Source organism: Hypanus sabinus, chromosome 17 (genome assembly GCF_030144855.1).
Source record: "Hypanus sabinus isolate sHypSab1 chromosome 17, sHypSab1.hap1, whole genome shotgun sequence".
NCBI lineage: Eukaryota > Metazoa > Chordata > Chondrichthyes > Myliobatiformes > Dasyatidae > Hypanus > Hypanus sabinus.
Genome location: NC_082722.1, coordinates 5,474,826 through 5,498,822, shown reverse-complemented (window position 1 = coordinate 5,498,822; position 23,997 = coordinate 5,474,826). Strand labels below are relative to the sequence as shown.

Here is a 23,997-nt window from a genome sequence, read left to right as displayed (position 1 = left end):
AGCAGTCAACATGGATTTGTGCGTGGAACGTCACTTTTGACAAATCTTATTGAATTTTTTGAAGAGGTTCCTAGGAAAGTTGACGAGGGTAAAGCAGTGGATGTTGTCTATATGGACTTCAGTAAGGCCTTTGACAAGGTTCCACACGGAAGGTTAGTTAGGAAGGTTCAATCGTTAGGTATTAATATGGAAGGTTTAAAATGGATTCAACAGTGGCTGGATGGCAGATGCCGGAGAGTAGTGGTGGATAACTGTTTGTCAGGTTGGAGGCTGGTGACTAGTGGTGTGCCTCAGGAATCTGTACTGGGTCCAATGTTGTTTGTTATATACATTAATGATCTGGATGATGGGGTGGATTAATAGTATGCAGATGATACTAAGATAGGTGGCATTGTGGATAAATGAAGTAGGTTTTCAAAGCTTGCAGAGAGATTTAGGGCAATTAGAAGAGTGGGCTGAAAGATGGTAGATGGAGTTTAATGCTGATAAGTGTGAGGTGCTACATTTTGGTAGGAATAATCAAAATAGGACCTACATGGTAAATGGTAGGGCATTGAAGAATGCAGTAGAACAGAGTGATCTATGAATAATGGTGCATAGTTTCCTGAAGGTGGAATCTCATATGGATAGGGTGGTGAAGAAAACTTATGGTATGCTGGCCTTTATAAATCAGAGCATTGAGTATTGAAGTTGGGATGTAATGTTAAAATTGTACAAGCATTGGTGAGGTCAAATTTGGAGTATTGTGTACAGTTCTGGTCACCGAATTATAGGAAAGTTGTCAACAAAATAGAGAGAGTACAGAGGAGATTTACTAGATTGTTACCTAGATTACAGCACCTAAGTTACAGAGAAAGGTTGAACAAGTTAGGTCTTTATTCTTTGGTGTAGAAGGTTGAGGGGGGACTTGATAGAGGTTTTTAAAATTATGAGGGGATTATGACGTGGATAGGCTTTTTCCATTAAGAGTAGGGGAGATTCAAACAAGAGGATATCAGTTGAGAATTAAGGGGCAATAGTTCAGGGGTAACACGAGGGGGAATTTCTTTACTCAGACAGTGGTAGCTGTGTGGAATGAGCTACCAGTAGAAGTGGTAGAGGCAGGTTCGATTTTGTCATTTTAAAAAAATTGAATAGGTATATGGACAGGAAAGGAATGGAGGGTTATGGGCTGAGTGCAGGTCAGTGGGAGTAGGTGAGAGTAAGCGTTCAGCACAGACTAAAAGGGCCGAGACAGCCTGTTTCCATGCTGTAATTGTTATATGGTTATATGTAGCTTTGTGTGATCAAGGGGTTTGTAATTAGAAAAAAGCTTTGAAAGGGGCGAGATGAGTGAGGACTCATAAATTATGGGATGAAGCTGGATGAAGGGGGACCTTGATTTTGCCAATTAAGCAAAATCAGTTTGGGTGGAATTTTGAAACAGCAAGAGCTAAAAACCTTGTACAACCCCAAACAGTAGTAGTTGCAATACAAAGCATAGCATACGTCAATAAATCAGAGGTGCATGCACAACAATTCTGGGAGACTATAATCAATATAAACCTGGTTAAGTCAAATTAGCAGCAATGACGGTGAATTCAGTTTGCATGTGGGATGCTCATCTGGAATAATATTGAGGAACCAAATAAGGATCAGGTTATTTTCCAACCAGAATTACATAATAATGCTTACTAAATATTCGGGTAGTTTAGCAGTCCTTCAAAACGCACAGCAATCCACAACCATTGCATGATTCATACAACAGGAAAGACAATCCAATCATGGTTAACGAAAGATTACATTAGATCAAAGAAAAGGTTTTTATTGTCAAAAAGAGGAGCTCATTGAGGATTCCGAACATTTCAAATTTCAGCGATCATGTGAAAATTAAAATGCAGAAGTAATCAATGAGAAACAAAAACAGATTGTGAAAGCTCATAGATATCTGAAAAGGAAAAAATGAGTAAAAGTTAATGTCCCTGACATACTTAGGTTAAATTATATTGGGGAATAAGAAAATCACAGAGAAATTTATACTGTATTCTGTCCATGTTCCCAGAAGAAACAGAAAATGACCTGCATTGTTCAAAATAGATCTAAAGTGACCTGAAAGAAACATGCATTGGTAACAAATAATTGTACTGGAGAAAATAATGGAACTAATTGTCAATTCCTGGGATCAGAGAAATCATGCTGCAAGATTTTGAAAGTACTGGATATGATCATAGTTGATGTTCTATTTCCAAAATTCCATTGATTCTAATCATTTTTCAGACTGAAAGCTAACAAAATATGACCCCAATAGTTCAGGAGAGAGAGAGAGAGAAAAAACTGGGAACTAAAAAAGAAATTGTCGGACATTAATAAATTTTAAGCATTTTCCATACTAAAGTTAGCACTTAGAAATTGGGCTTGGACAAAGTCAACCATGTTTGCAAAAGGTGTTGCATCTTTGATGCCATGACAGAATAGTTGAGAAAGAACCAGTGAATTTGACATTTGGACTTTCAGAATAAAAGATCTTTATGATCCAAAAGCTCATTAAACAAATGGTACTACACAAGCTTGCGAATAATACACTGTTGTGGACCAAGGGTTGGTTATGGAAAAAAAGAACAAGGTGATCTTTGGGTTAAATGACTGACCAATAGGATTCACAAGAATCTGTCCTGTAGCTCTAGCTCTTTACAAGCTGGATGGCTTTCTGAATTTTAGAGGAACGGAGGGAGACTTTGCGGGATCTGGGTGTACAATGTGAGTGCTTTTTTTTGTAAATGTTGAGGAGCATTAGCATTGAGCAGAACACAGGTGTCACTGCACTGAAATCAGTTACTCCAGAGGTACAAATAGCATTAAGTAAAGCAATCTCTAATTTGGTCTTCATTGCAAGGGAATTTACACACAAGCTTAAAGCCATTACCATCACATAAGAAATACTGGAACGATATAGATAAGTCATAAAGTAATAATGCACAGGAACAGAAACTTCGGCCAAACTCATCCATACTAATCATACTGCCTACCTAAACTAGTCCCTCTAAACCTTTCCTATCCATCTTGTCCTGCCTCAAGAAAGGATACATTTACAAAGCACAGGAACCCTGAAGATTCAAGAAACTGTGGTTAATTTCCAGTGGAGGAAAGGTTACAGAGAGCTCATCTTAAACTTTCAAGAAAGTTCAATATTATTGATCAACAAAATACTTACAAGGCCCGACAGGGTAGATATGAAGACAATGTACTCCTCTAGCAAAGGGTTTAGAACCAGCATTCAGACTCAAAATAACAACTTGGCCATACAGGAAAGAAATGAGAAAGAATTTCTTTAACCAAGAAGCCGGTCTTTGGACATCTATATACAAGGGGACTGTGCGAAGCAGGACACTGAATATGTTTAAGACAAAAACAAAATTGCTCATCAAGGGAATTGGGAGATATGGGATAAGGATAAGAAAGTGATGTTTGGCTAAAAGACCTGACCCAATATCCCACGGAATTTCAGAACAGATACAAGGGGCCAAACAACTCACACCAACTATCTTGAAATAACATTCTCTCCCTTCTTTAAAATATACCCATTAGGAATTTTTTACAAACTGGATTTGAATACCTGATGGAAATCTTTGCCGCTACTTTTACCATCGCCACTGAAATCCACATGCGAGAATAGACAGCGTAATAAATGTCTGTCTGCCTCGGGGCCGTGTCTGTTCACAATCTGCAATTGAAAAGACCACATTAACTTAAGTATTCTGTTCTAAATTCATATAGAACAGTCTAAACATTTAATGTATTTTTCACAGATGATTTTACATACTTATAATAACTTCACCTCAGAGACTATATACATTGGAACTGATGATATATTTCTAAACAGGCCAGGAAATAACTCAGGCTTTGTATCTCTACAACATTAATGCAACTCAAAATCCACAGGTTTGGGTAAGAATAGGCTTCTTTTTATGGGACAAGTCCAAATGAATTTACTTGTCAAGGAAAGCAGACACAATGTATTACCACTGTGCCCAAATCCTAACATTAAGACAGGCATAAAAATTAAGGACTGGAAAACAAGAGAAAAGCAGAGGAGCATCAACAGATCCATGCCACTCAAGAAATGTAATGAGAATACAAATTAGTAGATAACAAATTTCTGATTACAAACATCAATTTGGAAACATGTTGTTAAATTAGCTAACGTTTCACAGAATACACCAACTCAAGAAATACCCTAGCATCAGATTGGAAAAGCCCCCAATTAATCAAATTAGCACATTGTAGTTACCTTCCATATTAGGCTGTCATTTTAACTTTACTTCAATTAAAGTGTTTTTTTACATATTAACTCAAAGCATGAACTGCATCACCAATTTAAAAAAAAGACAAATAGCATTTAAGAAGCAATATTTTGCATTTTACAGCCAATTAAAAGCCACATCTATTTTATTTTGCATTTTAATCAATAACTCCATTAATGCAAAGAGTCATTTTTCTTCTAGCCTGCAATGAATGCTTACTTTTTCACATGGTGTTCTTGGTTCCTGCAAGTTTTGTTGCAGGTGACGATGTGAACGCAGAATATCTTTAGGCACTGATGGCACTGAGGTTTTATTCCACCTTAAGTGGGACTGAAATATGCATCCTAAGTGGAAGTATGCATGCATCTATTTTGCAGACAATATAGAAAAAATAACAATAGAACAATATTGATAGGCATCTCCCTAGAGCAGCGCAAGGGGTTCAGATGGGGTGAAGTCTGTTAGGTGTGTTCAGGAAGGTTTCTTGACACAATATGTAGATAAGCCTGCAAGAGGAGAGGCTGTACTTGATCTGGTATTAGGAAATGAACCTGTTCAGGTGTCAGATCTCTCAGTGGGAGAGCATTTTGGGGATAGTGATCACAATTCTATCTCCTTTACAATAGCATTGGAGAGGGATAGGAACAGACAAATTAGGAAAGCGTTTAATTGGAAAAAGGGGAAATATGAGGCTATCAGACAAGAACCTGGAAGCATAAATTGGGTACAGATGTTCTCAGGGAAAGGTACGGAAGAAATGTGGCAAACATTCAGGGGATATTTGCGTGGGGTTCTGCATAGGTACATTCCAATGAGACAGGAAAAGGATGGTAGGGCACAGGAACCATGGTGTACAAAGGCTGTTGTAACTCTAGTCAAGAAAAGAGCATACGAAAAGTTCAAAAAACTAAGTAATGATAGAGATCTAGACGATGAGGCTAGCAGCAAGGAACTTAAGTCAAGTCAACTTTTATTGTCATTTTGACCATAACTGCTGGTACAGTACATAGTAAAAATGAGACAACATTTTTCAGGACCATGGTTTACATGACACAGTACAAAAAACTAGACTGGACCACGTAATAAAAAAAAACAGAGAAAGCTATACTAGACTACAGACCTACACTGGACTGCATAAAGTGCACAAAAACAGTGCAGGCATTACAATAAATACTAAACAGGACAGTAGGGCAAGGTGTCAGTCCAGGCTTCGGGTATTGAGGAGTCTGATAGCTTGGGGTAAGAAACTGTTACATAGTCTGGCTGTGAGAACCCGAATGCTTCAGAGCCTTTTCCCAGACGGCAGGAGGGAGAAAAGATTGTATGAGGGGTGCATGGGGTCCTTCACAATGCTGTTTCCTTTGCGGATGCAGCGTGTAGTGTAAATGTCCGTGATGGCGAGAAGAGAGACCCCGATGATCTTCTCAGCTGACCTCACTATCCACTGCAGATCCGAGATGGTGCAATTTCCGAACCAGGCAGTGATGCAGCTGCTCAGGATGCTCTCAATACAACCCCTGTAGAATGTAATGAGGATGGGGGGTGGGAGATGGACTTTCTTCAGCCTTTGCAGAAAGTAGAGACACTGCTGGGCTTTCTTTGCTATGGAGCTGGTGTTGAGGGACCAGGTGAGATTCTCTGTCAGGTGAACACCAAGAAATTTGGTGCTCTTAACGATCTCTACCGAGGAGCCGTCGATGTTCAACGGGGAGTGGTCGCTCTATGCCCTCCTGAAGGTAACAACCATCTCTTTTGTTTTGTTCACATTAAAAGACATGTTGTTGGCTCTGCACCAGTCTGTTAGCTGCTGCACCTCCTCTCTGTAAGCTGACTACATAGGGTCTACATAAGGGTGCATAGAGTCCTTCATAATGCTGCTTCCTTAAGAATGAAATTAGGAGTCAGAAGGGACAGGACAGGCTTAAGGAAAACCCAAGGCATTTCACAAGTATGTGAAGAGCAAAAGGATAAGACGTGAGAGAATAGGACCAATCAAGTGTGACAGTGGATAAGTGTATATGGAACCAGAAGATATTGAAGAGGTACTTAATGAATATTTTGCTTCAGTATTCACTATGGAAAAGGATCTTGGCGATTATAGGGATGACGTACAGCGGACTGAAAAATTTGAGCACGCAGGTATTAAGGAAAAGGATGTACTGAAGCTTTTGGAAAGCATCAAGTTGGATAAGTCACCGGAACCAGACAATATGTACCCCAGGCTACTGTGGGAGGCAAGGGAGGAGATTGCTAATCCTCTGGCAATTATCTTTGCATCATCAAAGGGGACGGGAGAGGTTCCAGAGGATTGGAGGGTTGCAGATGTTGTTCCCTTATTCAAGAAAGGGAATAGAGATAACCCAGGAAATTATAGGCCAAGGAGTCTTACTTCAGTGGTTGGAAGTTGATGGAGAAGATTCTGAGAGGCAGGATTTATGAACATTTGGGAAGGCATAATATGATTAGGAATAATCAGCATGGCTTTGTCAAGTGCAGTCGTGCCTTACGAGCCTGACTGAATTTTTTGAGGATATGACTAAACACATTGATGAAGGTAGAGCAGTAGATGTAGTGTACAGTGGGTCCTCCTTATCCACAGGGGATTGGTTCTGGTACCCCTCACAGATACCAAAATTCATGGATGCTCAAGTCCCTTATTCAACCTGTCTCAATGCAGTGGACCTTAGCACTCAGCGGAACCCAAGACCTTATTTAACTGGTCTCAGTGCAGTGGACATTAGGACCCAGCAGCAGAGATCTGAATCCACAGTGTTTCTGTTCGCGAAAATAATCACGAACATGATTGAAAATAAAGTGGAAATAATAAAGCGATCGGAAAGAAGTGAAACACCATTGGTCATTGGAAAAGCGTTAGGCTATGTTGGTCAACAATCGGAACAATTTTAAAGGATAAAGTGAGAAAGGCTCTGCCCCGATGAAAGCTACAATTATTACTAAGCAATGCAGTGGTTTAATTAGTGGGTTTTTGATCCTCCACATCAAGCCGGCACAGTGGAGAGCGCATTCTGGAGCGATCCGTCTCAAGTCCTGAGAACTTCCATTCCCGAGCCTGGCGCTGAAACATATGTTCTTAAGTGTTTTATATGCATAGAAAGGTAAAATATATACTATATACGAAGACAAGCGTTTAACTAACTGACGCTAAATAATACCAGATGTACCTGTTCTCTTACTTAGTATGAGAACTTACGATTTTTTTCGATCCTGATTCACGATAACCCACACACATCCTCCCATATACTTTAAATCATTTCTAGATTATTTATAATACCTAATACACTGTAAATGCTATGTAAATACTGTTATACTGCATTGTTTAGGGAAGAATGACAAAAAGGTGGGCCGACTGTATATGGATTTCAGCAAGGCATTTGATAAGGTACCCCATGCAAGGCTTACTGAGAAAGTAAGGAGGCATGGGATCCAGGGGGACATTGCTTTGTGGATCCATAACTGGCTTGCCCACAGAAGGCAAAGAGTGGTTGTAGACAGGTCATATTCTGCATGGAGGTCAGTGACCAGTGGTGTGCCTCAGGGATCTGTTCTGGGACCCCTACTCTTCGTGATTTTTATAAATGATGAGGAAGTGGAGGGATGGGTTAGTAAATTTACTGATGACACAAAGGTTGGGGCTGTTGTGGATAGTGTGGAGGGCTGTCAAGAGATGACATCAGGTCATTGATAGGATGCAAAACTGGGCTGAGAAGTGGCAGATGGAGTTCAACACAGATAAGTGCAAGGTGGTTCATTTTGGTGTATATGATGGCAGAATATAGTATCAATGATAAGACTCTTGGCAGTGTGGGAAATCAGAGAGATCTTGGGGTCCGAGTCCATAGAACACTCAAAGCTGCTACGCAGGTCAACTCTGTGGTAAAGGAGGCATATGGTGCATTGACCTTTATCAATCATGGGATTGAGTTTAAGAGCCAAGAGGTAATGTTGCAGCTATATAGGACCCTGGTCCGACCCAACCTGGAGTACTGTGCTCAGTTCTGGTCGCCTCACTACTGGAAGGATGCGGAAACCATAGAAAGAGTGCAGAGGAGATTTACAAGGTCGCTGCCTGGATCTGGGAGCATACCTTATGAGAACAGGTTAAGTGAACTCTGCCTTTTGTCCTTGGAGCGACAGAGGATGAGAGGTGATCTGATAGAGGTGCATAAGATGATGAGAGGCATTGATTGTGTGGACATTCAGAGGCTTTTTCCCAAGGCTGAAATGGCTAACATGAGGGGGCACAGTTTTAAGGAGCTTGGTACAGAAGAGATGTCAAGGCTAAGTTTTTTTTAATGCAGAGAGTGGTGAGTGCATGGAATGGGCTGCCAGCAACGGTGGTGGAGGTGAACACGATAGGGTCTTTTAAGAGACTCCTGGATAGGTACATGGAGCTCAGAAAAATAGAGCGCTATGGGTAACCCTAGGTAATTTCTAAGGTAAGGACATGTTTAGCACAGCTTTGTCGGTGAACGGCCTGTACCGTGCTGTAGGTTTTCTATATTTCTAACAATAGGTGAAGTGTATTCCTGCAGGCACAAACTAGATGCAATATCATGCAGAAGAAAACTATTCCTATTGAGTAGGCAACCATTAAGCTCCAATTCTATCACGGTAACTAACAGAATCTTCTCCTCTTGCACTAAAAGTTAGAACAAAAATTGAGCACTAACTGAAACTAATCAACATTCCTTAATTACTCAAAACCACACTATTTTACTTCCCTCTTTTCTACCTTCTCTTCCACCCACTACAATATATTCTCTTCAAAGAAATTTCCACGTTTAAAAATGCATTTTCAAATACAAAATGAACACTACACCTAGATGCATGTAGTGAGCAAGTAAGAACACAACACTAATTTCATGGATATGTGTACAGCACTAATATCTCAATGCATCCCAATTCTATTTACATAAAATAATAGTACTGTAGCGGTGTGCTACACGCAGCACTAAAATTATGACACGGAGTCGGTAACTGCAGTCGAAGGAAAAAACTTTATTCGAAATCCTCAGCCTCACTTTTAAGCCTCCATCAACCTGCCCCCCGTGGCGCAGAGGCTCCAAATCTCTGTGCTCGCAAACCCCCGTAGGCTATCTAATTGTGAGCCGGTTCAGATGTGCCAGGAAATGGGTCGCCACATAACCCCACCCCCCCCCCCACCAGAACCGGCGATACACCCCCCAATACACCCCCCAATGTCCACAGTCTGGGCCAGAACCTGCTTGGGAGGTCGGCCTCTGCGCCGAGGTGCCGGAAACTCGGCCGGTTGTGCCAGGTCCACATGGGCCGGTTTGAGGCGGTCCACCGTGAAAACCTCCTCTTTCCCCCCAACGTCCAGCATGAACATGGACCCGTTGTTCCGGAGCACCATAAACGGCCCCTCGTATGGCCGCTGCAGCGGTGGCCGATGCCCGCCCCTTCGTACGAACACAAACTTACAGTTCTGCAGGTCTTTGGGTACGCAGGTCAGGTTCCGCCCGTGCTGTGAAGTGGGTATGGGGGCCAGGTTACCGAGCTTCTCGCGTAGTCTGCCCAGGACTGCTGCGGGATCTTCCTCTTGCCCCCATGGGGCTGGTTGGAACTCCCCGGGGACGACCAGGGGCGCGCCGTATACCAACTCAGCCGACAAGGCGTGCAGGTCGTCCTTGGGCGCTGTGCGGATGCCGAGTAGGACCCAGGGAAGCTCGTCCGCCCAGTTGACTCCTCACAGGCGGGCCATGAGGACCGACTTTAGGTGACGGTGGAAACGCTCCACTAGCCCGTTCGACTGTGGGTGGTAGGCAGTTGTGTGGTGCAACTGAGTCCCCAAAAGGCTGGCCATAGCTGACCACAGGCTGGAGGTGAACTGGGCACCTCTGTCGGAGGTAATGTGGGCCGGTACACCAAAGCAAGATATCCAGGTGGTGATCAGGGCTGGGGCGCAAGATTCGGAGGTGGTGTCAGTGAGCGGGACCGCCTCTGGCCATCTTGTGAACCGGTCCACGATAGTCAGGAGGTCCCACGATATCCACATGAATGTGGTCGAAACGCCGGTGGGCGGGATGGAACTGCTGCGGTGGGGCTTTGGTGTGCCGCTGCACCTTGGCCGTCTGGCAGTGCATGCACATTTTGGCCCATTCACTGACCTGTTTGCGGAGTCCGTGCCAAACGAACCTGCTGGAAACCATCCGGACAGTTGTCCGGATGGAGGGATGCGCCAAGTTATGAATGGAGTCAAAAACACGGCGCCGCCAGGCTGTCGGGATGACGGGACAGGGCTGGCCGGTGGCGACGTCACAGAGTAGGGTCCTCTCACCCGGGCCTATGGAGAGGTCCTGGAGCTGCAAACCAGAGACTGCGGTTCTGTAACTCGGAATCTCCTCATCCGCCTGCTGCGCCTCTGCCAGTGCCTCAAAGTCTACCCCTTGGGAAAGGGCATGAACGGTAGGGCAAGAGAGCGCATCCTCCACGACATTGTCCTTACCCAAGACGTGCCGGACATCTGTTGTGTATTCAGAGATGTAGGACAGGTGGCGTTGCTGGCGTGACGACCAGGGGTCGGACGCTTTCGTAAACGCAAAGGTAAGCGATTTGTGGTCCGTGAACGCGGTGAAGGGCCGACCTTCTAGGAAGTACCTGAAATGCCGAATCGCCAGGTAGAGCGCCAACAGTTCCCGGTTGAAAGCACTGCATTTGAGCTCGGGTGGCCGCAGGTGTTTGGTGAAAAACGCCAGGAGTTGCCAGCGACCTGCGATGAGTTGCTCCAGCACCCCACCGACTGCCGTGTTAGATGCGTCCACTGTGAGGGCGGTAGGGGTGTCCATTCTGGGATGTACTAGCATAGCGGCGTTCGCTAAAGCTTCCTTCGTTTGAACGAAAGCGGCAGCGGACTCCTCGTCCCAGGTAATGTCCTTGCTCGGACCTGACATCAGGACGAACAGGGGGCGCATGATCCGGGCAGCTGAAGGGAGGAAGCGGTGGTAGAAATTGACCATACCTACGAATTCCTGAAGGCCTTTGATCGTGGTGGGTTGGGGGAAGTGGCGGACCGCATCTACCTTAGCGGGCAGAGGGGTTGCCCCGTCTTTAGTAATCCTGTGGCCCAGGAAGTCGATGGTATCGAGTCCGAACTGGCATTTGGCGGGATTGATTGTAAGACCGTACTCACTCAGTCGGGCGCAGAGTTGACGGAGGTGGGACAGATGCTCCTGATGACTGCTGCTGGCTATGAGGATGTCGTCCAAATAGATGAACGCGAAGTACAGGTCCCGTCCCACCGCGTCCATTAACCGCTGGAATGTCTGTGCGGCATTCTTCAGGCCGAATGGCATGTGGAGGAACTCGAAAAGGCCAAACGGGGTGATGAGAGCCATTTTGGGGACGTCGTCAGGATGCATCGGGATTTGATGGTACCCTCGGACGAGGTCTACCTTGGAGAAGATCCGTGCGCCGTGCAGGTTTGCTGCAAAGTCCTGAATGTGCGGCACAGGGTAGCGTTCCGGTGTGGTAGCCTCGTTCAGCCTGCGGTAGTCGCCGCACGGTCTCCAGCCTCCCGTCGCTTTGGGCACCATGTGCAGGAGGGAGGCCCATGGGCTGTCGGACCGCCAGATGATCCCCAATTCCTCCATCCTCTGGAACTCCTCCTTCGCCAGTCGGAGCTTGTCCGGGGGAAGCCGCCGAGTGCGGGCGTGGAGGGGTGGTCCCTGGGTCGGGATGTGGTGCTGTACGCCGTGCCTGGGCATGGCCGCTGTGAACTGCGGTGCCAGAACCGATGGGAAATCTGCCAGGACCCTGGTGATGTCGTTGTCGGACAGCGTGATGGAGCCGAGGTGAGGGGCTGGCAACTGGGCTGCACCCAGGGAGAACGTCTGAAAGGTCTCGGCGTGTACCTTTCTCTACCTGGGCAGGTCGACCAGTAGGCTGTGAGCCCGCAAAAAATCCGCACCCAGAAGCGGTTGGACTACGGCGGCCAGTGTAAAGTCCCACGTGAACTGGCTGGAGCCGAACTGTAGCTGCACCTGACAGGTGCCATAGGTCCTTACTGTGCTGCCGTTCACGGCCCTCAGGGGGGGACCCGGTGCCCTGCTGCGGGTGTCGTAACTCGTCGGAGGTAAAACGCTGATCTCGGCACCAGTATCAACCAAAAACCGGCGTCCCGACCTTCTATCCCACACATACAGGAGGCTATCCCAATGGCCAGCCACCGTAGCCATCAGCAGCGGCTGGCCCTGGCGTTTCCCGGGAACTTGCAGGGCGGGCGACAATGGCATGCTTCTGCGCCCCACCGCTGGTGGTAGAAGCACCAGTGTTCATTGGGCCGGGGGTTGGCGGGCTCTGCGGCCGGGCCTGGACTGGTTTGCTGCTGGGAGCGTGGCTGGGAGATCAGTGCGATAGACGCCCCGCTCACCTTTTTGGCGCTCCACAGCAAGTCTGCCCTGGCTGCCACCTTCCGGGGGTCACTGAAATCCGCGTCAGACAGCAGCAGGCGTATGTCCTCGGGCAGCTGCTCCAGGAATGCCTGCTCAAACATGAGGCAGGGTGTGTGTCCGTTGGCTAGAGACAACATCTCATTCATTAAAGCCGATGGAGGTCTGTCGCCCAAGCCATCCAGGTGCAGTAAACGGGCAGCTCGCTCGCGCCGTGAGAGTCCGAAAGTCCTGAGGAGCAGGGCTTTGAATTCCATGTACTTGCCATCTGCCGGGGGCGACTGTACGAACTCCGCGACCTGGGCCGTTGTGTCCTGGTCGAGGGAGCTCACCACGTAGTAGTAGCGGGTGTCTTCTGAGGTGATCTGGCGAACGTGGAATTGGGCTTCGGCTTGCTGGAACCATAGGTTCGGTCGCTGTGTCCAGAAACCCAGCAGTTTCAATGAAACCGCATGAACAGAGGCGGCGTCGGTCATTTCTGGTCCAAAAATCGTTTGGACCATCGGGGTCACCAATTGTAGCGGTGTGCTACACGCAGCGCTAAAATTACGACACGGAGTCGGTAACTGCAGTCGAAGGAAAAAACTTTATTCGAAATCCTCAGCCTCACTTTTAAGCCTCCCTCAACCTGCCCCTCTTGGCGCAGAGGGTCCAAAGCTCTGTGCTCGCAAACCCCCGTAGGCTACCTAATTGTGAGCCGGTTCGGATGTGCCAGGAAATGGGTCGCCACAGTACCTTATTTTTACATGTCTAATGTTCCACAAGATGAACAGGAAAATCATAGAAAAACTGTCGGGTCCCTTTTGAAGTTAAGCTTCCCCATACTGCTTAATACGCTATCAAACAAGCGTTCAGGCTCGGCTAAGTTGGTGGGGGGGGCTGCTCTTGCAGCTTATGTCAAGATTGCTGTGTGTGTGACAAGATCATTCATTACAGGAATGCATATCCACTAACATCAGGAAATATAAACAGTGCTCTGTAGTGAGGTTAATCTCAAACAGCAGCATAAAACACTAAGTGCTGTTTCCACAAATGTAACACTGAGATAGCACCAACTATTGCTAAAAGAAACGGTCTATGAAACATGCCTTCCAATCTGCACACAACTCACTGGGCTATCTCTGACCAAATACTGCAGAATGTCATGGTCTGTTGCCCAGGACTAAACACTGAGAAAGTTATTATATAGGATATATACCACTGAAACAGAATACCTGGCCCAACTAATCATGAATGCTCTGCTCAAAACTCCTAGCTTTCATCTAAATCTATGAGCCTCGCCCTTCTCCATCACATGCTTGACCAGCTTCTCCTTGAATGCATCTACACCATTTATTTCAATTGCCCCTTGATAGTAGGTCCCACAGCCCCACTTTTTGGGTAGTTTCTTCCGAAATGGATTTCTTGATGACAATTTGAAGAGATGGCCTTTAGCTATTCCTACTGAACTCATGGCCCTCCCTTTTGGAGAGAGAAGCATCAGTCCCATTCAAATTTGTTTTCCAGTTGATAATCACTAGAATATCAAATAGACATTAGGCTCGCCAAGGTACATATAAGAGCAACAATGAAAATTAATATAGTAGTAGTCCTTACAAAATATTAAAAATTGTGAAAATATACCAATACTAAACTGCAATGAAATTGTAGAGTACAATTTTAAAGATCAAATCATATAGCAACATACGAACGTAATACATGCCAGTTTGAAGCAAAGGCAGGGGAGTTCATTGTATCAGCAATTTGGAATCGTGAGTAAAGAAACTTTTGTTAGCTATTTATTCTTTCAAAGTTAGTCTCCAGATATTTCCAAGAAAATAAAAACATTTTAAACGGGCTTATTTAAATATTGGTGCTATGACAATTCAACTTGAATTTTGATAAAGATCCAAAATATCTGACAAAATATTCTAACAACGCTAGGTGTATACAAATGATAAACTGAAAGTAACAAAGACTTGTATGACCAAAGTACAGAATTATCAATAAGGAATGGACTACATAAGCAGACAAAAGCCCTATCCATCCTGTTGCCAAGTAGGTTGTTAGGAAGTAGATTATCATCGGGATTATCAGCATCAACCTCAGACCCACTAACACAACAATAATCTGTTTAATGATCCCAGCATGGGCTGAAATTCCAAATCTTACAACACTGGTACATACATGTACAAATTAGCTGAATTTCACAAGTAAGCCACCAATGACTGCCCTGACATCAAGACAGTACTTGACCAAAAGTGGCAGTCTTAACAAAATGGAATACAATGAGCATCAAGGAAGAAACACTCAATAGCAGGAGTAAAACCCAGCAAAGGAAAACGGTGGCAGGAAATCAATCATTTGAACCCCATGACATCACTGTAGGAGTTCCTCAGAGTATTACCCTAGATCTATATCTTACCTTACATCTTCCACTACTTCCTTAAGGATCTTTCTTCCATCATAAAGTCACCAGTAAAGGAATGTGCTAATGGCCAATTCCATTTGCAACTCCTCAGTAAATGTAATAGCCGATGTCTCCATGCAACCTGAACTACCCAATATTGCCACAAATTAAGAGACAAGTAACATTTGCACAAGTGTTAGGTAATGATTACCTCCAACCATAAAGTGTCTGACCAGTTACAAGACATTTAATAGTTTTATGGTCCACACAGCCCTCACCACAAACAAGTAAAGCAGTCATGCATGTACCTTGCTACAATGACAGATTGAAAGGTTCAGCATTCTTCAACAAGTGACTTATCTCCTGACACCTCAAAACCTTCCACTGTCAGGACACAGATCATGAGTTGAATGGATTCAATAATTGCAGCTCCAATAACCCTCAAGACACCCAGGTTAAAGAAGCGCCACTGACTACACTGACATTTTATTCCTTCCTGCACTGGCACCCAGTAACTCTGATGTGTACCACAGCACTACAAATGATTGCCAGGCTACTCAAACAGCACATCCTAAATCTGCAACTTCTAACACCAAGGAAAAGGAAAGACTCACTTGTAGACTCTCCCAAGTTACATTTTTCATCTTTAATCATTGTTGGAATTCTCTCCACAATAGCTTCATCAGAAATACTGCAACTGTTCAAGATAGTGATCCTCTACCACCTTCTCAAGGACAATTTAAGATAGCAAAAAATGTAACTTGCCAGCAAAGCCCTGATCCTGAGAAACTAATAAATATTAATAAATATTTGCCTACATATCAACGACTTCACTTAAAAAAATTCAAGTACTGTGGTAAATCAATTTGTAATTTAATGGACCCCAGCAGAGAACTGCCTCTATATACCGTTGTGAAAAAAATCTATTTTAATGTATCATTCCTGTAACTGACAAATCTATTTATTGCAAAAGTAAAGCAAGCTTGTTTCAGAGGGTCCCTGCCATATACATGCTGAATGACAGTAAAGGCAATTTGCTACAAAACACACTGAAATTTTTAATTTATTAGAATTGAAGAACATCTAGACATAGCGAGCTTGAGATTTTCACCTTTAACTTATGAAACAGAAAGAAATACTGAAAACTTAAGTCTGCCTTTTGCAGGAAACAAAATAAAACACTGCTGGGATTATAGTTTATGTCAACACCACATTTTGTTTAAGGGTGCAATTTTTAAAATGCAATATGCACACAAACTGCTGGCCTAACATTTCTGAGGACATACTAGACAACTTTATGATTGGGGTTTCTCTGGAGGGAGTGAGAACAAGTGAGTGAGTAAAAACGTGCTGCAACGGATGACTTTGAATATGTGGTGTACAGTTGACATTCACAAACTAGTTGCAATTACATGTCTTTCCCTACAGAAAATACCTACAGTAGAAAATTGAAACAAGAAAATTCAAGCCAAAAAGCATTAACTATATAACTACTCCTACACTACATACATAGCATTTACTGTTGAAATTCATTGCACAATTAAAAATGTAACATGACACCAGTGCATGGAGATGAGTACCACAATGACATGAAAGGTATTTTTAAAATCCCATGTGAATCATCAACTGTCATTTGACTCTCACAGACTGAACAGTCAAACGTTGTTATGGTCTGCTTGACACAGGGAAACTCAGAGGAGACAAAAAAAACAAACCTTTGTCAATCCTTTCCCTTCCCAAACTAAGACTGTATTAACTTCATTGAGTAGTTTCAAGTTAATTTTTTAAAAATCAAACCAAAAATGAAAGCAAAATATTTATTTTAATTTCTATTCCTTTCACTTTCAGTTGTAATAATGCACATTGTTCGCCAGTACCTAAACAAGTTTAAAAACTGCTAACTTTGGATTATCAGCTTAATAATAAAACCATTTACTTCATTACTAGTTAATAGACTTCTGAGCATCCACTCAACATTATTCAACTTTGTATGGCTTGTTTTCCCTTCCTATTAATTTTTTTCTTGATCTTAAATACACTAACCCATTAAAGGAATACATCTCTGTAGGCACATAACTGCTACGTTATACAAGTCCTCCGGTCCCCAATTTCCTTGGTTTGTCCAGAAGGTATACGTAGATACATTCGCAACAGGATCTACATATATAGCAAGAGGTGGAATTTAGTCATTTCCCTTCCTTCCATATGTCCTAGTTGACAACGTCAACTTTCAAATGAGATCTTAAATAGTCTCTGGGACATCTTTCTCTCCTTGCTCAAATGAAGAGAATGCAGATAAAGAATCCCTTCAACAGGTGACACATGGAAAGCTAATGGAAATTACAGGGTATGGAAGTAAAGACTAAAAGCTTCCCGAACCCTAAAAGTAAAAACTGAAAAATCAAAAATACAAAACAGTACTTGAACTAAAAACAGAAAATTTAGGGAATACTCAGATCAGACTACATTTATGGAAAGAGAAACAATGCTAACATTTCAGATCAAAGATTTTTCATTAGGACTGGGAAAGGCGAGTTTAGATTGTGTGGAGGAGAGATGCATTTATCTATTTATTTTAGCAATAGCGCAGAGTAGGCCCTACGAGCCATGCTGCTCCAGCAATGCCTGACAAACCCAATTAACCCTAACCTAATCACAGGACAATATATAACCACCAGTTAACCTACCAGTACTGTCTTTGGACTGTGGGAGGAAACCGGAGGACCTGGAGAAAACCCCCGCATTGTACAGAGACTCCTTACAGTACAGCACCAGAATTAAGCTCTGAAAAGCTCCAACCTATAATAGCATGTCGCTAACAAGAATGAAAGCAGAGTGACCATGGAAATAATCGGTAAACTCTGTTACCCTGATCAAGGAGTGAATGGTAGCAGTTAAGAGTGAGAACGTTGACTAGGAGTTGCGAAATACTAAGCACAAGTCAGCTGGGTGTGAGAAAAGAGAGAAAAGAAAAAGTGGTCTCCTCTACTTTAGAGGAATGAAACGTACATTGACTGCTTCTGTGGCATGCCACTTTAATTCTCCATTCTACTCCACCCTGACCTATCGATCTGTGGCCTCTGCACTGTTATGAGGCCCATCACAAGTTTGAGGAAAAGCACCTCATGACTGTGGACTCCTTCTGGACTTTACAAATTTGAGAACTTCAGTTAAACTGATTTATCTGCCTATTTCATTCATTATAGCAGATCAGCTTTTTTTTATTATTTCTGAGAGTAAAGGACACTCAGCTTGGTCTAAAAGGAACAAACACAAAATGCTGGAGGAACTCAGTAGGCCAGACAGCATCTATGGAAGGAGTAATGCATCTCTGAAAGGGTATAAAATAAAAATTGTAAATAATTGTTCAGACACCAAAGAAAACTCTGGAAAACTAATATGATGAGGAAAGGACTAACAAAAAATTGGAAATTGAAACTCTGCAAATGCAAGTTGGACAATGAAAAAACATTACAACCAGAACTTAACTATTCTCAATATAGTGGAAGAGCAAAGCTATTTGGAACATTGTTGTTGAAGGCATGAAAAGCTAATGAAATTCTAGGCCTTAAACTAAAGATTTAAAAAGGTAATTAACAGTTTCCATTAAAAAAACACTAGAACATCAGATACTCATTACTGGGAAAAAATGGAAATGCCTAGCAGGGTACCAAGAGTATACAGGGATACAATAAGTTTTCTTCACAAGTTAAAAGTTAAAAAATTTTCTCTGCTCAGTGGAAAAAGCCTATTAACTATCTAAATTCTACTACCTCACTAGAATAGAAGTATTTTGGAAATATTAAACAATATTGAAATCAGATTTATGACCAAAAAGAATAAAAGAGGTGCTTATATGAATTGAAAATACCAATAATTAAGCCTCTAACTTGGGCATTTCAAGAGAGGGCAATCTGTGATACTTCAAATTAGGAAGAGTTCAAGATTAAAATCAGACCTATCTTAAATGTATATTACAGCTTTCCATAATCAAGTCATTTCCCACTTTCTAAAGACAAATTGTGCTTTCCCATATGCATTCCCCAACTTCTCATCCAAGTGGATCATTCTTTTTGTTTTAAGCATTCACTTAATCTGGTTGTCCAAAAAGATTGCACAGCTCTGCAGCAGGGCAGACAGCAATTAGGTCTAAAGCCTCTAATTTGAAGTTCTAAATGTTGGCCTTTCCATGAACCATATTTTAATTTGTTGCTACAATTAAACCATCTGTGAATTACTTGCAAATAGTATTCTGAAGTATTAAACCAAACCCTATAAACAAAAGCAGTAATTTCATATTTTAATAAAGACAAGGTCACCAAAATCTTTTCAAGCTTGATGTTCTTGTAATTATTTCAAATTGTTTTGAATTCTTCACAGTCTGCAAGGTGTAAACTTTGACAGCTAAGTCTGCATCCAGTCAAATCAACTTTGTCCTCTCTGTTATCATCATACAGAACTTCTAGCAAAGATCAACGCTCAGGGTTAGAGTTACAGAAACATTTCATCACAAACTGAACAGTTTGATCTATCATTATATAAACTCAATAAGTGATCAAGGCGGGGGGGGGGGGGGAAATTTGAGGGAATAAAAGCTTAATGGCTGCCCAATGGTCAAAGCCACCAGTGGTAGAGAGCTACAGAGCTATGCTGATCAGGAACACCAGAGTATGCAGTATGGGAGGGTGTTTAAATTAAGCTGTCAGCATTCCATTATCCACCTTGTCCTTAATAAAAGTACTCATGGAGAGATGCAAACATAAATCAGACAGCGTCCCAGGATGGATTTTTTTTTGCACACCAGGTTGTTTTCTCCATAGCTCAGAAGATTGAGAGGTACTCTCACTGAAACTAACTAAATCCTTGCAGGGCTCAACAGAGTAGATAAAAGGAGTAAGTTTCCTTTGGTTGAGAAACCCAGAAACAGGATCCTTAGTCTCAGATCAAGGGGTGGGCCATTTAGGAATTCTCCACCTAGAGGGCTATGCACCGAATACACTGGAACAAATGGCATCGAGTGACATGGGGAACATGCAGGAAAAGTAGAAGAGTTAGTCTTGATGAATGGCTCTAAAGTCCAAATGGCTTGTTCCTGTATCTAATTCTTAAAACATTTATTTTCTAACTATACAGTGGTATCTTTCTTTTGGCCTTGTACATGATGCCTCAATTAAATTTCCTTTCCCATAAAAATGTCTTTGGCCCCTACAACAGAACTCAAATCCGGTATGCGACAATTTGGTAATGTTAGACTACTAGATTTTCCAAACTACTGGATGCAACTCTTATTAACTTACAAACAATTGCTTCAATTAAAAAATAGTAAAACAATTCTCTAGTGAACCAACTGGTTTAAAGGAAGCTCGGAATACACACACCCTCCAGATTCATACTCCAGCCACAACTTTGTCCATGGCCCTGACCCCTGGCATTCTGGACCCAAATGTCAACTCCAGCTATTCACCCAGCTCACAATCCAAGTGCCAGACACCCCTTGCTCTGGCTACATGCCTCGTTTCCATACCGGACTCCCAGCCCACATTCATTCATTCCGGATGAATGAATGCTGAATGCTGTACTCTCTACATTGTCAGAATATTGTATACCAGATTATCACTTTTACTGTAAACGTGCCAACAAGAGCTATGGGACTATTGCAACAATCTTTTTTTTTTACGGTAAGTAGTTAAAAAACTCTTATATCTGAAAGTCTGTCAAATTCCAGAATGCTATGAATGTTTCAGTATTGTTATAAAGTGCAAAGAAAAATCCAAAAGTTTGCCAGTTGACCAATAGTAACTGATTACTTGGGAGGCATTTTTGCTTTTCAAGTCTCAGTTGAGTTTTTCCATTCTAACGTTGAAAAAAATATGCATCTATAATGGCAACAACAGACTGCAGATACTGAAATCTGAAGCAACAATCTAATGAAAGAACTAATCAGGTCAAACAATATCTTGCAGATGCTGTTTAATCCACTGAGCTTTTCCAAGATTGTTCACTGATTTAAGTTCACAACTTCACTTTTGCAGTACCTCTTCAACTGGTTGCAAAGACCTGTAGCTTCCAGTTTCTTCCAAGATCTAACAACTGCAGTCCCAATTTCCTACATTTGAGAAAAGGTCTGTACTTGCACAACATTTTCAAGAAATGATTTGCTCTTAATAGCCAGTAATGCATAAGGAAAACAAAATCACATAAATTTCTATGAACTTGGAAGTTGGGCCTTGAAAGGCATGCGAGTTATGTAAAGTTAGGATATAATTTTTTAGGATATAATTTTTTAAAATAGCCATTTTTTTGAAGTTGGAAACCTAATGAGTCATTGCTAGTTTACTAAAGAAATTGTTTATTTGGCAAGGTTTCTATTGGAATGGAACAGTATAAACTTTAAGATTAACGCAAAACATCGCACAGAGAACAAAAAGTGTATGGTAAATACACCAACCCCTTCCCTTCCCCCACTTTTTTTAACTGATCCCTTTGCTAGGCCTCGTTCCTGAATGAGTTAGTAACTCGCACCGAGTTGCAAGTGACGGTTCTGAACCCTACACCTTTCACCCCTTTCCCTTTCAGCAACTAAATAACTCAAATAAGACTGTTTTCTTCCTTCTGGATGTTATGTTTTTTAAAAAACACTTTTGTCCCTCTGTAGGCCCGGATTCACCATGTGAGCTTCTATCCATCCCTCTAGTTTCTCGTTATTAATGTATAAATGAATGAGGACGGTCAGTGCACAAAACTGCCTTTCAGCCCGTTGTTTGTAAAAGTTACGTTAGTTTCTCCCTACTCTTTAACACACTTTGGTTCCCACTCTAAATGCAGCAGGCCTCAGGCTCTCTGGGCCTCTGGTGCACAGATTGCAAGACTTATTTCACGGCACACTCACATGAGAGATCTCCTGCTGGCTGGATTTGTAATTCTTCTTGGTCAGGTTGTCCACAAGGTAGCTGATTTGAGACAAGGCCAGCGATAACGAGTCAAGATTCATTGCTGGTCGGGGCGGTCAGCTGAGGAAAGCGGGAAATGGTCATTATTCCCCTTTCTTTTACTGGAAAAAGAAAAATTTATCTTCTCGTGTCAGCGCCTTTCCTCTCTCTCTCATATATATTTTATATATCTTTATAAAACGATGGAGGAGGGAAGGGGTCGCCTTCTGCTAAGTGTTCTCACGGGAGAGTCCGGGGGGCCCCAATGATCACTTCACGAGTGTCCGCTCCGCTCGGAGACTTCGCCCCTTGGAGTTGGTCGGCCTTCAGCCCGTTGTCGGCTCCTCCTGGTTCACTTTTCTCCCGCCGCCACTATTCTTCCTCCTCCTCCGCCTCCTCCGTGTAGCCTGAACATGGCGCTGCTCCGCCGGTGGGACAAGAGAGAGAGGCCGAGGAGGGGAGGGAGGGAGGGAGGGAGGAGGGGGAGGGGAGGGGGCTGGGTAGGGTGGTGTAGTGGCGGAGGGGAGGGGAGGGGAGGGGAGGGGTCGGGTCCAGATGGGAGGGAAGGAGGGAGCGGCGTCGGCCCGGCCTGCTGCCGGTTCGTTCGGCTCTCTCGCCCTCCCGCCTGCCCGCCCGCCCGCTCGCTCGCTCGCCTGCTTGGTACGGCTGCAAATGGCGACGCGGCCTCACTCACTGCGCCATCTTGGGAAGCACCGACAAACACAACAAAAACACTAATTTTTTAAAAATCCTCAGGAAACTTTGTTTTACCGCCGACCGGGTACTTTCACAGACTCCACTTTAAATGTTAATCCCTTAACAAAACCCCGGGAAACAGAAAGAAAACAACCCGAACCCGCCGATCAAGTCCAGCGAGAGCGAGACTACTGCGAGTTGTAATTTTTTTGACGGTCGGGGAGGGGGAGGTAAAATTGAGGGTTTCCGGTCACCCGGGAGGAGAGTTGAGGGTTTATTTTGAGTGAGTTTATTTTATTTCTGCAATAGTTTCTCCCCTGCGCGCCTCTCCCCCAGTCAGCACGTCGCGCGCCGCGCCGCCCCGCGCTCCCGCCCCTCCCCCACGGACCGCGCGCCGCCCCGCGCTCCCGCCCCGCCCCGCCCCTCCCCCACGGACCGCGCGCCGCGCCGCGCGGCTCGGCCCCCTCCCAACCCCCACACGCGCCCGCCGCTTGGCGCCAGCCCGTCAGATTATAATTTTTATTTTAAGGAATAAACTTGTTAACCTTATCACGGACTCGCATCCCGATTCCCTTACTCAGAATTTTGTTTTTTTTAGAAAGAGTGGGGGAGGGTGAAATATTTGTACCACGTGACACACAAACTGCCGGGCATGAGGGAATGTTTACTTTTTTTAAATAAAATAAAATCAGTGTCGATTCTACAGCCTATATGGTATTTCAAAAATATTATTGGAATGCAAAAATAAAAGAAAGGAGTGCAGGAGCGAGAAGTTTTAATCATGTGATCGGGTCATATGACCGAGTGGAGATTTTCGTTTGCCGTCGGGGTGCGTGTGCTTTCTCCCTTTCTCCCCTCCTGTCCAGCACACCGCCTTCATATCCTCAACGTACAATGTTGTTCTTCGTGACTCCCTCCGGAATAAACCCATCTGATTTGTATGTTTTAAAATATCTAGTAACAGGCGATCGAAAAGCCTGTTCTCAGTAAGGGATCGGAGGTGGAGAGGCTGAGCAGCTTCGGCGTTAACGTACCAGAGGATCTGTCTTGGACTAGCGTGTAAATGCCATCACAAAGGCCTCTACTCCACTTCTTTAGAAAGTAGATTCGGCAGGTCACCAAAAACGTTGATAAAACTTGCATCGTGACCGTTAGCATCATTGCTTGGTATGGAAATGCCAATACTCAGGAATGGGGAAAAAAGTACAGAGAACGGTGAAAACAGCCCAGCACATTACAGACACAACCCTCCACGTCCTACGTTTACAAGGAGC

General features: G+C 43.6%; 1 protein-coding gene across 5 annotated transcripts in view; it reads right to left on the bottom strand.

The window, feature by feature from the left end:
* cnot1 (CCR4-NOT transcription complex, subunit 1) overlaps positions 1-22,649 on the bottom strand; it is a 261,162-nt gene extending 238,513 nt beyond the window's left edge. For 3 of the 5 annotated variants that reach the window (XM_059992490.1, XM_059992494.1, XM_059992492.1), the window contains exons 1-2: positions 21,988-22,648; positions 3,593-3,700 (exon numbers count right to left, since the gene is read on the bottom strand). In XM_059992490.1, the coding sequence (XP_059848473.1) occupies positions 3,593-3,700; positions 21,988-22,089 (210 nt within the window). In that variant the 5' untranslated portion in view covers positions 22,090-22,648. Of the gene's footprint in view, positions 1-3,592; positions 3,701-21,987 lie in introns of all 5 variants that reach the window. The other 2 variants (XM_059992491.1, XM_059992493.1) reach the window with 2 other exon arrangements.
* Positions 22,650-23,997: the final 1,348 nt, after the last annotated feature.